The sequence below is a fragment of the Myotis lucifugus genome, unplaced genomic scaffold (genome assembly GCF_000147115.1).
Source record: "Myotis lucifugus unplaced genomic scaffold, Myoluc2.0 scaffold_156, whole genome shotgun sequence".
In the NCBI taxonomy this organism is placed as follows: Eukaryota; Metazoa; Chordata; class Mammalia; order Chiroptera; family Vespertilionidae; genus Myotis; species Myotis lucifugus.
In genome coordinates, this window is record NW_005871204.1 from 18263 (window position 1) to 31014 (window position 12752).

Sequence of the window (12752 nt, forward strand, 5' to 3'; positions counted from 1 at the left end):
AAAATAGAACAGCAAAAACACCTCACCCATCTTCTATTAGGTTTTAATATTTTTTTTTCTTAACCAGGTAATTCACAAAAGAAAAAAATACAAATTGCAAATGTGTATATATATAGAAAATATATATATAGAAAAGATGCATAGCCTAATTTAATTAGTCCTATAACAACTTCAAGAAAATTTGTTGTTGCTACCAGAGTTTCAAAAATGTAAAAGATACTTCATGATCATGGTAGGTTTGAGGGAATTGAGCCCTCTTAGACATCATTCATAGAGGGTTAAACTGTGGAAGTCTTTAGAATACAATTTTTAATATTTATTAAAAGTTTTCTACTCTTTGAACCAAATATTCCACTTGCACGTTGCTATAAAAATACATATATGCACAACAAAAGACTGTTCAAGGATACTCACTGCCGTCTTGTTTATTATATTGGAAAATCAGGAACAATGGAATAAACCTCCCTGACTTATTTTTATAAATGAGCCAGAGAACAGAATGCATTACCTTCGAATAAATAAATAAATAAATAAATAAATAAATAAATAAATAAACTGTATGAAAATGTAAAGAAAAAATTGCTGGATTAATAGAGATCAAATAATAATTTTACCTGTGAGGAGGAGTGTTGACAGAGTAGGGAAGGGAAAGAACGTTTTCACATTGTATTTCTCTTCTGTTTAAATGTTGTACAATTAAAATGCATTCATGTGGTATTTATGTTTTGAAAAACAACATTAAAAGGATACCTAGAATATGTTTACTTCATTGCACAAAAATTGCAGTATGGATATTTATAGTTTGGATAACTAACAATTAATCATCAATTCATGCAAGAAACATATATTGGCCAAATCCTGTACCAAAGATTAAGTCAGGCAGTAGTAATACATGAATGAGACAAAGCCAGGTCCTTAAGACCATCCAAGAATCGTCAGGGGCCCGGAAAGGTAAGTGGTTGAGCTGCAAGGTGACAACTGCTATAACAGAGGTCTTCTGGGTGTCACCTTATTCTTACCGGGGACGACAGGAAAGGCTTCAGTTAAGGGAATGCAAGTGAAATAATTTTTTCATGTGACTAGTACTGTTCCTGAGAGACAAGTGAGATAAGGGTGGGAAGAAACTTCATATAATGGGCAATTTTCTACTTGTCTAAGAAGCTAAAGAGAGCATGATGTGTTATAGAAATGAAAAGAACGTTTACACAGATTAGTAGCAAAGCTACATGAAACATGTACTAGAATTCAGTGAAATATGAATAACTTAACCAAGTAAGTGCAGGGCACTTGCCTGAATATCTCATTTGTATTTCTTTACCTGCATCCTAATAGGAAAGTTATTTTATTATCAATAAGAGAAAGTTTAACATGTATTTCAATAAAATTTGCTATTTTCCTGGTTAATTTGTATAAAAAATAATGAAATTGTTTACTTCAAACATTTAAGGCTTCCACAGTTAGCATTAAAAGCAGTGTTCTGTCTTAGTCAACAAAAATTTAATTTTTGAAAAAAAATAATTCATCCAACTAAATTAAATTAAATATTTCATTTAAAAATAACTTCCATCATTTAGTGCATATATGAGTCAAAAGATCTCTTCTTTTCCGTCTCCATCTGTCCTATGTCTTTAGGATATCACTACTTATTTGTTTTCCTACCATCAGTTCAGATCCACAAAGATTCATCTGAACTACTCTTTTAAGTTCCCTCCGTCTTTCTATATGGCCTGGCTCTTTTTTAAAATAAAAAATATTACTGCTGAGAGATAGATATAGATACATAGATATAGGTATATATAGATAATATAGATATAGATATATAGATAGATGCAGATATAGATTAGATGAGAAAGAAATAGAGATAGAAACAGAGACAGATAGAGATAGAGATGATAGAGATAGTGATAGTGATAGCGATAGACAGAGATAGAGATAGAGATGATAGAGATAGCAATAGAGATAGAGATAGAGATAGAGATAGAGATAGAGATATACAGATGATATACATACAAAAGCACGGGCTCTACAGTCAGACCACATGGGCCAAAACCTAGCCCCATCAATTACTGGCTGTGTGACTCTTTAGGCAAGTAATTTGACCTCTCTGAGTCTCAGTTTTCTTACCTATAAAATGAGAATAAAAATAGTAGATATCTACTTATCTCATAAAATTGTTGTGAGAACTGAACAAATTCCTATATGTAAAACAGAACAGTATCTAGACCAGTGGTTCTCAACCTTGGCTGTACATTAGAATCACCTGGGAATCTTTTTTAAATCCTAATTTCTGGGCCTCCAGGGGATGAAGTGATTCCAATGTGCAGCCAAGGTTGAGAACCACTGGCCTAGAACCTTATAAGTGCTTAATAATTATTAGCTCTCTTTTAAATTCCAATCTCTCTCTCTCTCTCTCTCTCTCTCTCTCTCTCTCTCTCTCTCTCTCTCTCTCCTGCCTCTTTCAATGCAATGTTACATTAAATACATTCTCTTTCTGGCTTAATGAAATAACTAAACTTCTATATCAAAATAATCTTCACATCATACCTTATATTTTCTTCAAAGTCTTCATATCTTACTATAGAGCAAAAGCTGCATCTTAATCATTATCTCCACATATCACTGTATCAGTAGGCTTTATTCACCTCTATTCTAAATTTTCCCCTAATTAGATGGTGCTGTGGTAGGGAACAGCCCTCATTTGCCCCGTTCTCATTAGATAACTACATTCACCTGGTACGGATTCATTAGCGATTTCCTTGCTGATAGAATGTCCTTAGATTTGCCGTTGAGTGAGTAGGCAATTTTGTGCTTAAAACTCCACATGCCTGGTCAGAATGAGGCACTGATACAGCATCATTCATCAGGTAAGAGAACGTATTAGTAATAGTTCTTGGCTTCCTTTGTGATAATAGAAAGGCAAGGAATTTTATTTTGTTTTTATTTTATTTTATTTGAGACCATCTATAATTTCTTCTTTGCCATTTTTATGTGTTCTTTCTTCTACATTATTTCTTTTTATAAAAATCAACCTCTATAACCTGACCCTAACCTTTGCCTGCTGTTACAGTAATTATTAAGCCTTTAATATATAATCCCATTAGTTTTAATGATTAGAATGCTATAGGTGGTATAATTATTAGTGCATGAAAGAGAACTGACATTTGATTGTATACACAAATTGTAAAAACAGTTTCAGATCCTATGTATGAAACAATGCTTATTAGTAGAACAAGTTATATGTTTGTATCAGCACAGACATATTTAACTGGTTTTACACAATTATCATAGTAAAAGGTGGTAAAATGTGAAAACAGGTGACAAAAATTACCAATGACCTAACTATTTCCTGGCACCTGGCTTTGAAGGTCAACTGAGGCATTCCCACCTCTTGGTTAGATATGCCCCCAAGATAAGGCTCTGCCTTCATCATGGGTTCAGTTGACATGAATTTAAAAGAAAGCCAGGGCCTTCCCTGGCAGGGGGCCTTCCACAATAAAAGTAACACAAATATTTCTACAACTTGCATAATCGACTTCTGCTACAAGAGTGATACACTTTTTGTCCAGAACAGCTTTACTCTGAGGAATATTTATTCCTATCTTTCAGCATAAGTTCTTCATAATGAATTAAGTTCAGAGAACATTATAAAAAGATATACCAGTATATTTCAAGAAAATAAATGCCGAAGCTTGAAGGCATTTTCCATCAAAACTCAAATATGGCATAATGGTTATTTTGTAGAGTTCATTAATAAAATTGGAAGGATATTATTAACCTCCAGAGGGTTACATTGAACTTACAGAGAAAATTGATCAAGTTCCTTCTGACCCAGAAATACCCTTTGGATGCTATTGATCAAGAGTTTGGGACACTATTATAATTCATCTCCAAACACCAATGTGAGTAAGAAATTGTTTCTAAAAGATTTATTATTCAAAACATTCATACTATTTAGCTCCTAGAGGAAGTCTTAAGGGCATGAGTTTTATCGTGGAGATCCACAGGAAAACATACCTGGCTAAGCTGAAGGCATCGTCGATCAAGCCTGCTCGATTACTGACGGAGAGAATCTGTGAGGTCAACCAGAAAAAAGTGGAATCACTCAGGATTAAAATGTCAGGTTCACATATTAGAACAAATCATTGATGAGTAAACCCAGTTTACCTCATGGTTCCTGATTAATTGATCAATTAATAATCTCCAATTCCTTAAATCATAGTTGACTCTAAAATAGCCAGTTTGATTGATGTTTCCAAGCAACCAGCTTCCTTTGTCCAAAGAAGTTAGTCTGTGGTGCTCTGAAAATAGCATTTTGGGGATAAAATAGATTTCAAATTTTCAGGATTAAAATGGTATGAAATATGCAGAGTATGAATAATTTAAAAAGAATACCATCCCAAATACCTAATTAAAATCTCTTTAATCAATTAATCGCTATAGCTAGAATTTGCTAGAAAATCTTTAATTGTTTACTCATTACCTCAATTAATTTTTTCTTATAATTAACATTTTTGTTCTTTATAAAACCCCATTACCTGCACGTATATTTTTTCTCAAAAGAAATGTAACCAAGAAATATACTACTATATTTGTGTGGCTTCTAGTTAGTTTGTATATGGATATGTGGCTAGAATAAAATGAAAGGTTTTAGGTGCATATCCTACTTAATTTATTCAGTGGAAAATGGATTACCAATAGAGCTCATTTATTTGAAAGTCACTGTTGTTTTCTGACATTTTTCTTGTTCTTTCTTGAAAGTATTAATAAATAACAGACTTCCTAGCATCATCAATAATGCTGGAAAAGGGAACTTCATTTGTTTAAGACACTAATATTACTACATATAATTAGAACAAAGATAGAAATTCTTCTTATTTAAATCACTTTGGGAAATGATAACTTGATTATGGTCTCCAGTAATTCAATTAAAGCAAACCAGTAAACCAGTCTTATAACTGACACATTTAACTCCATCAAATACAGAGGGAGAACTACATTCACATTTAATGTCAGCCTTTACTGACTTCACTGAACCTTACTATCATTTTGATGTTGATTTTCTCAGCACTCATGCTTCTCAGAAATTAAATAAAGTACAAAGTTTACTTAAAATTTATACACATATGTGTGCACACACACACACACACACACACATACACACACACACACCCCACTGGTCTAATTTCCACAATTACTCAAAACCAGAAAATGCATTATAGAAACGATATATTTGTGTCCAGTCTGAGTAAGAAGCACAACCCCCAATACTCACTCTATCATCAAGGTTTTCACGCATTGGACTACAAAACAGGTGTGTTAAAAAAAAAAAAAAAACACTGAATTTACAGAATACTCTCTTTCAAGTAGAACCCCACAAAAGAAGAGGTTATACCACGAAAGTTATTGAGTGAACATCAATGATCATTAATTGTTTAGGTCTGGATTGGAATGGGCTAATTAATCTAATGCATGTTATACATTACCAATTTTCAAAAATTTACAGTAAAACAAAATAATTCTTAAACATAAATGTATACTGAACATAAAAATCTAGTCTTCAGTGCTTTGAGTAGCACTTCAAATTCTTGCCATCTTTATTAACAGTATCTATTGACACAGATAAAGAAATGAGGCTCAGACAGGTTAACTGACTTGTCCAAGAAAGCTGGGAATGGTCCACTTCAGGTCTCTTGACTTTGGTGTCCTTTCTACTGCACTATACTCTATTGATACAAGATGATATAACACTTTCATTGTAATCTGATATACATTTTTTACATTTTTATATTAATTCTAAAGAGATGATAGCACTAAAACAAGAATTAGAACAGGAACAGAAAGTTGACTTCTAGTTCGAGTTTTCCTATATATGAATGTTTGGACTTCAGCCATTGGTTCTCCTTGGTTCACAGTTTCCTTACCTATCACCTAAGGGCCATATGATGGCATTTATGGTCTCTTCAGTTCTCTGAATAGAAGGAGAGATTTTTCTTAGTTTGAGATTTTACCCAGCTTAATCCATGGTGGTTAGGAAAATAAGTCTATCAGCTATTACTCTAAAATATTAATAACCTCCCAAGTTTCAGATACTTTGCATATTTTTCAAAGATGTAATGTGTTTATCTACACAATTTCTGTGACTTTAGAATGTTATTCACTTTACAGATTTAAAAATAAAACAAATAATTTAAAAAAATATTCATTTTTAAAAACTAAAATAATCTCATAATGACATTTTAATTAATCATGTCTGATTCACCAAAGAAAAATTAAGATATAAATGTTGAATATAATATTATTAAATTCTTAACTTTAGGTTCTTAACTAAAACCTGAAGGTTATTGCCATGCATTGATATGTTTATGCATACCTTTGTTATAAATAAAATCTTTGGAAAAATTATTTCCTAAAAGATTTTGTAATATATTGTTTAAATATCCTTTCTATTCTAGTTAATTATATGTCTAAAATGTTCCTCAAATTAATAACAAGCAATGAATTTTAAAGAGATCTTTTCCAGTGACCTAATGAGGTACAGTGGTGATGAGCACCATAATAAAGAGCATGGGAGTTATATTTTAAGTGTTAGTAATTTAATTACAATTAAAAATGGCATTTAGAAAAATGGCTCAAGACTTAAACTAGGCACAAAGTAGTTGGACATTTATATTTTATGTTTCTGTATTTTATACTTTCTTTTGGAATAACAAGAGAAAGGAGATTAGGCCTTTCTACTTATCATTGTCCGGTGACTTAAGCGAAAAGTCAACCAGGTAACAATGTGCAACAAACGCAGGTATAATAACACATACTGGTTCTCTCACTGGAATCTTAGGAGAATCAAATTAGGTAATGCTCTATGGAAGCAATAAAGAACCATATTGAGTAACTGACAGATCTGTAAAGCAAGCTGCTAAAGTATTAAAAACTCTCTCTTTTCCTCTCTCTCAGTGTGTGTATGTGTGTGTGTTAGACTAAATAAACTTAGAAAAGAAAACCAAACTCCCAAGGCACTTTGGGCAAGTTATTTCTTAAGCCTTAATTCTCTAATTTGAAAAATGGGCATAAAAATAATATTCAATTTAAAGGCTTATGAGTTTCATATGAACCAATGCTTAAGGAAAGCACTACAGCATCATGCTATTTTTAATTTATAGCCAGTCAGCATGAAAGCTACTACATTTTAAATATATACTTCCTCAGTATTGTCATAGTAAAAACAAAAGAGATGAATCCTTTACCTATTTTCAATTACTTATAAATTGGTTTAAAAACTTTTTTAGGCTAACTTGGAATTAATTAGATATTCATCCAAACAATATAAAAATTGAAGTGTCAAGAGTTTATGATTATTTATATTAAAGGTATACGATATATTATTTACCATGACCTTGCTTTAGTATCTTGTGAATTAAATCTATATTACTGATAATAAAAGTTATAAAAACAACCCTAGCTGGTTTGGTTCAGGGGATGGAGCGTCAGCCTGTGGACTGAAGGGTCCCAGGTTCAATTCTGGTCAATTGCACATGCCCAGGTTGTGAGCTTGATCTCCAGTTGAGGAGGAGGCAGCCAATCAATGATTCTCTCTCATCATGGATGTTTCTATCTCTCTCCCTTCCTCTCTGAAATCAATAAAAATATATTTTAAAAAATTATAAAAACATTAATTTTTTATAATTAAAAAGTGATCTTTAATCTATGTTGATCGGAATTGACCTGAATATTTTCTTAATATTTTAATAGATAAACATCTTTCATTGACATTAGTTGACTATATGTGGTGGGGGGGCATACAAGGTGGGGCAAAAGTAGGTCTACAGTTGTTCATATGGAAAACAATATAATAATTAATAAATAAGAATGCAAGAATAAACTCTGTTTCATGTACTCACAATTGTAAACCTACTTTTTCCTGACCCTGTATAAAAGACAAGAATTTACAAACTGTTTTGCTAATCTTTTCCTAATGTCAGGGTTTTTTTTTCCATTATCAATATGAAGACCTTCAAGACAAAAGTAAACACAGAATAAGACTGAACGGGGAAAATAGAAAGGCTGCCTTTCTTTTAGCTCCCTCTTAGAAATGCCAAGATTTATATTTTATGAAGTTTCTAAGAAAGAATTACTAGGTATGAGCATTCTCCCACAAATTCCTCAACATGTTAACTGAGACAATGATCTGTCAACCGGATGACTCTGCTATGTTTAATGGAAAATAACACATTATATTCTGCAGGTTGAACACTGCACAATTTCGGGGTTAGCAAGTGTGCCATTAATATCATTGCCTATGTAAATTTCATTTCCCAGAGTTATACACGGCTCAAACTAGGTGGCTATATATCTCAACCATGTGTATTAACATAGATGACATTTTAGACAAACATATGGTTTCAAGTATGTTGTTATTCTAGATTAATACTGAAAGACTTTAAATGAAAGCAACCTCTCAAATACAACAAACTGTGGCTATTGGTCAGGAAAAGTTGTGACACTATTCTGGATGCTTTGTATGGAATAAGAAGATATCATGAATAACAGCATGGAAATAACTAGAGGGTTAAGGAAACAGACCTGGGAGAAGTCTCCAAAAAGAATCTGACTTGCTCTGAATCCCTGCACTCTCTAAAAGTAAAGTTTGGGGCTGAGTCTGATGTTTGATCAATATCTTTGCACTCCTCTAATTTTCCCATTTTCATTCTACCTCCCAATGAGAAATGTGTTCCTTTATTTCTAAAAACTATTCTTTCTCATGTTCCTAGCAATCATATAAGCAGATGACTTTATTCTAATAGTTGGATCATTACACTAACAACCTACTGTTTTCACTCATCATTTCATAACAAATTATGTGGATAAATAAAACATGGAGGGAAAAGAGAAGTATATAGACAAATAGTACAGCAAATGTGAATTCAGAATCATTATATAAATACTAACTCCAAGAATGAAAAGAATAGATTATAATAAACAATTCAAAATGAGAAACACCATTAAGTTTTACAGTAAGCATTTCAACACATCACATATTAATGTTTTATACACTATATATATAAATGAAAGCACATATTTTCATAATATGTGATTATGTGATAATACAATAACATGAAAATTTGAATACAAATTCAACTAGAAATACAAGTGTTTACATTTCTAGTAAATGGATTAGATTCTGCTGTAAGAACATTTTCTTGTATGTGTATATGTATTTTGAGCACTTATGTTTCCCTTAAAAGACTGAAGTGAATAAATAATAGTCATGTTGTTATTTATTTCGTTTTACCTCATCATATTTAAATATATATGGCTGCTTAAAATTATGCCCCTGAAAGAGCAAAATAATATCAATAGGCAGAACATTTGACAGGAGTAAGAAAAGCAAAATGTTGACATACTTGACCATCTAAATCTAAATTAAACATTACATAAAGGGTGATAATTGGCTTTTTCTTTAATTAATGGAAAACAAATAAAAGAGACCTGTTTCTCACTCTAACATAAAAGATTTAGATTGACTTCAAGAAATAGCTTTCTGACAGTGCATTGAAATAGCTCACTATCTTGTCTGAAGATATTTAGAAACAATAGAATCTCATCTTTCTCTGCTCCCTGAGAGTTGACCCCACCTAGGGAATAGTTTAATGACCAATCAAGATCCCTTTCTACTGGCCCTATAATTGCTGAATTTTATGGAAAATATTTCCTCACCCATTCTTTAAAGAGCTAGTCTTGTAAAGAGAAGATAGCAGGAAAATGGAATTAAAAATATGCCCTGTATTTTTAGTATTAGGTATACTGTTCTATTGGGAGTTCTGAATATCATTATAATTATAAAGTGATACAATTTGAAATAGCTAAAATTAGTACTATAAATACTTTTAAATTTTCTATTTACCATCAAAGACACAAATAAATTTAATAATTACATAGGCCAACTAAAATTAGTCTGTGTAAAAATTACACTATATTATACTTAATTTTGTAGATGTGATAATCATTTCCCTATATTCTACTCTAATCTGTTTTTGTTCATATTTTTATAATAGCTAAACCCAGAGGTTAAGTTGTGAAACTTAAGTCAAATAGTTCTAAAACCAAATAGTTTCTTGGAAAGAATATATATTTTACCTGATTTGTTAGATACCCAAATAATTGCTTCTGGAGACATATGGCTTCTATTTCCTACCACAATAGTTAATGGAATCTGCCACAGGTAACTGCAAAATAAAAGAGAAGCTTTAAGAATAAAAATGGCTATAACAAATAAACAACATATACTTGGCACCTTCTTTGTGATCTGCAGTATTCACTTTAGAGGAACTAAAAACAAATTCCCCAGTTATAAAAGTAAGGAGTGAGTCAAGAAGATGAATTCACTTTTTCAAAGCCACTAAGCAGACTTGGCCTCTAAGAGTTTTAATTTCAAGTCAAAAGGGGGACTTCCAACAAAACAATTTATCTTGAAAAAAAAAAAACACAAAAAAACCCCACACAACAGATTTGCATTTTGCATTAGGAATAAAAAAAATAGACAAAACCTATAAATCTGAGCCACAGCATATATTGATTACAGTTTAACACCTTTATACTTGTTCCATATTAGACTAATAGACATTTCAGTGGTTTATTCATTTACATTTCAACATTCTCATTTATTTGTTTAGCTATTCTAAAAGATACTGTTACCATTTTTTTTACAGAAAGTTTAAAATATCACACCCAAAGCACAGAAACTGAAAAGCAAAACTAATCAGATCCTTCTAAAATCTTGACCAATAAAAAGAATACCGTGGGACACATTAATGCTCTGTTTTCTGAAATGAAATTTCCAAATTGATGTGTAGAATCATCCACCAACAGACAGAGATAAGTCATGAGTCTCAGCTACAAAAGAGAAGCACTTTCTAGAATTTGATTTTTTATAGGATAAAAATTGAGGCCTATACTTGTACATGAAGTAATATTCAATTAATCTCAGAAGAGTAGCCATAGACATGCTAGATGGTTTTTCAATCAGCTCAATTACTACATATTGTTTCTTTCTCTATAATATAACCATATCATTCTGACCTATCATTGCACCATTAGCAACAGGGGTAGTAACAATATCCAGCATGGAAAAACATTATTTATTTTATCTTTGATTCTATTAAATTTATTTGGGTGACATTGGTTAATAGAATAATATAGGTTTCAAGGGTACAATTCTATGATACATTATAGGTGTATTGCATTGTGTGCCTGCAACTCAAACTCAAATCTTCTTCTGTCACCACATATTTGAACCCCTTTGCCCTTTATTGCCCGCACTCCCTCCCCTCTGGTAACCACCATACTGTGGTGGTTTTCGTTTGTTTCAATGAGTGTTTGTTTGTTTCAATGAGTGTTTGTTTGTTTTTTCTTGTTTGTTCATTTGTTGCTTTCAGTTTTGTACTCCACGTATGAGTGAAATCATATGGTTCTTGACTTTTCTGTCTGATTTATTTCACTATATTTTATTTTTAAAATGTAAAAAGAGATACTGTGTGAGCTGCATAAGTGTGAGAGAACTGAGAATTTTTCAGGGACATGTCTGGGGTTAGATAACTAAAAACATAATGAACATGTGGGTTTTTCTTGGGGGCGGAGGGTGAGAGGGCAGGGGACCTCCTTAAAACCTGTCATGTGGAATTTGATTATTTTATCTTTTCATGTTTGTCATTCACAATGAGCAGAACTCAGTAGTAGAAAAAAATTACAAATGGAAGATTAAAAGAAGTTCATAATTTTATACCAACTGCTATCTCCAATATGGAAAGTCAAAATAGTATGTTAAAGATTCTAAATTTTAAAATTACATGCTATGCTATCCTTAATCAGAGAAACATTTTTTTAAGTGTCAACTATGTGGAAACCTAATGCTACACTGTACAAGGTTCCATAAAATTGGTTAGGAAATAAACAATCTACAGTAGCCAAACATGTCTTGATATTTTTAGGTAGACATGAATAAACACAAATTATGTAAGCTTTTTAACAAAAAACTCCAAGCTCCCAACATAATTTTAAGAATATGCCACATGCCCTATCCAGTTTGCTTAGTGGATAGAGCTTCAGCCTGCAGATTGAAGGGTCCCAGGTTTGATTCCAGGCAAGGGCACATGCCTGGGTTTAGGGCAAGATCCCCAATGTGGGGCATGCAGGAGGCAGCCAATCAATGATTCTCCATCTCTCATCAATGATGTTTCTACCTCGCTCTCCCTCTCCCTTTCTCTCTGAAATCAATAAAAAAAGAATATGCCACAAATATTTAATGATGGATTTACAATAAAGAAAACACAGAGAGTTGATATGTTTATTTAATATTTATTTAGTAGCCATTCTCTTTTTAATTACTTGGAATAATTAGTTAAGAAACAATGTCTGACTGTGGATCTGATTGTAAATTTAAACTATGCATACATTTTCATACCTGAGATCTTGCAAAAAGCCTGAATATGAAAAGCACTCTATAAATTGCTCTGGAATTAGGTTGACATAAAATAAAAGGGGCCAAATAAGTCTATAGATAAGACAGAGATTAACTTTATGCACTTGACTTTTTAGTTCATATTTCCCATATTCAGATGGGTCAACTAAATTGTGAACTCAAGTGTCAGTTAAAGGGCAAGAAATATATAAGGAAAAAGGAGAGAAATAGTTAAAATTAAAGATCTTAAAAATCCTCAAGGATCAACATGTCTTTTTTATATGATGTTATAACATATTTG

The 12752-nt window shown here is 31.9% G+C and overlaps 1 protein-coding gene across 1 annotated transcript in view; it reads right to left on the minus strand.

Annotated features, from left to right (window-relative positions):
• Positions 1-3948: 3948 nt before the first annotated feature.
• TRHDE (thyrotropin releasing hormone degrading enzyme) overlaps positions 3949-12752 on the minus strand; it is a gene marked incomplete at its 3' end in the record, with an annotated part of 290068 nt that continues 281264 nt past the window's right edge. Inside the window, exons 10-12 of the mRNA XM_014461473.1 lie at positions 10132-10220; positions 4165-4298; positions 3949-4070 (exon numbers count right to left, since the gene is read on the minus strand). Coding sequence (XP_014316959.1) covers positions 3949-4070; positions 4165-4298; positions 10132-10220 — 345 coding nt within the window. The remainder of the gene's footprint in view (positions 4071-4164; positions 4299-10131; positions 10221-12752) is intronic.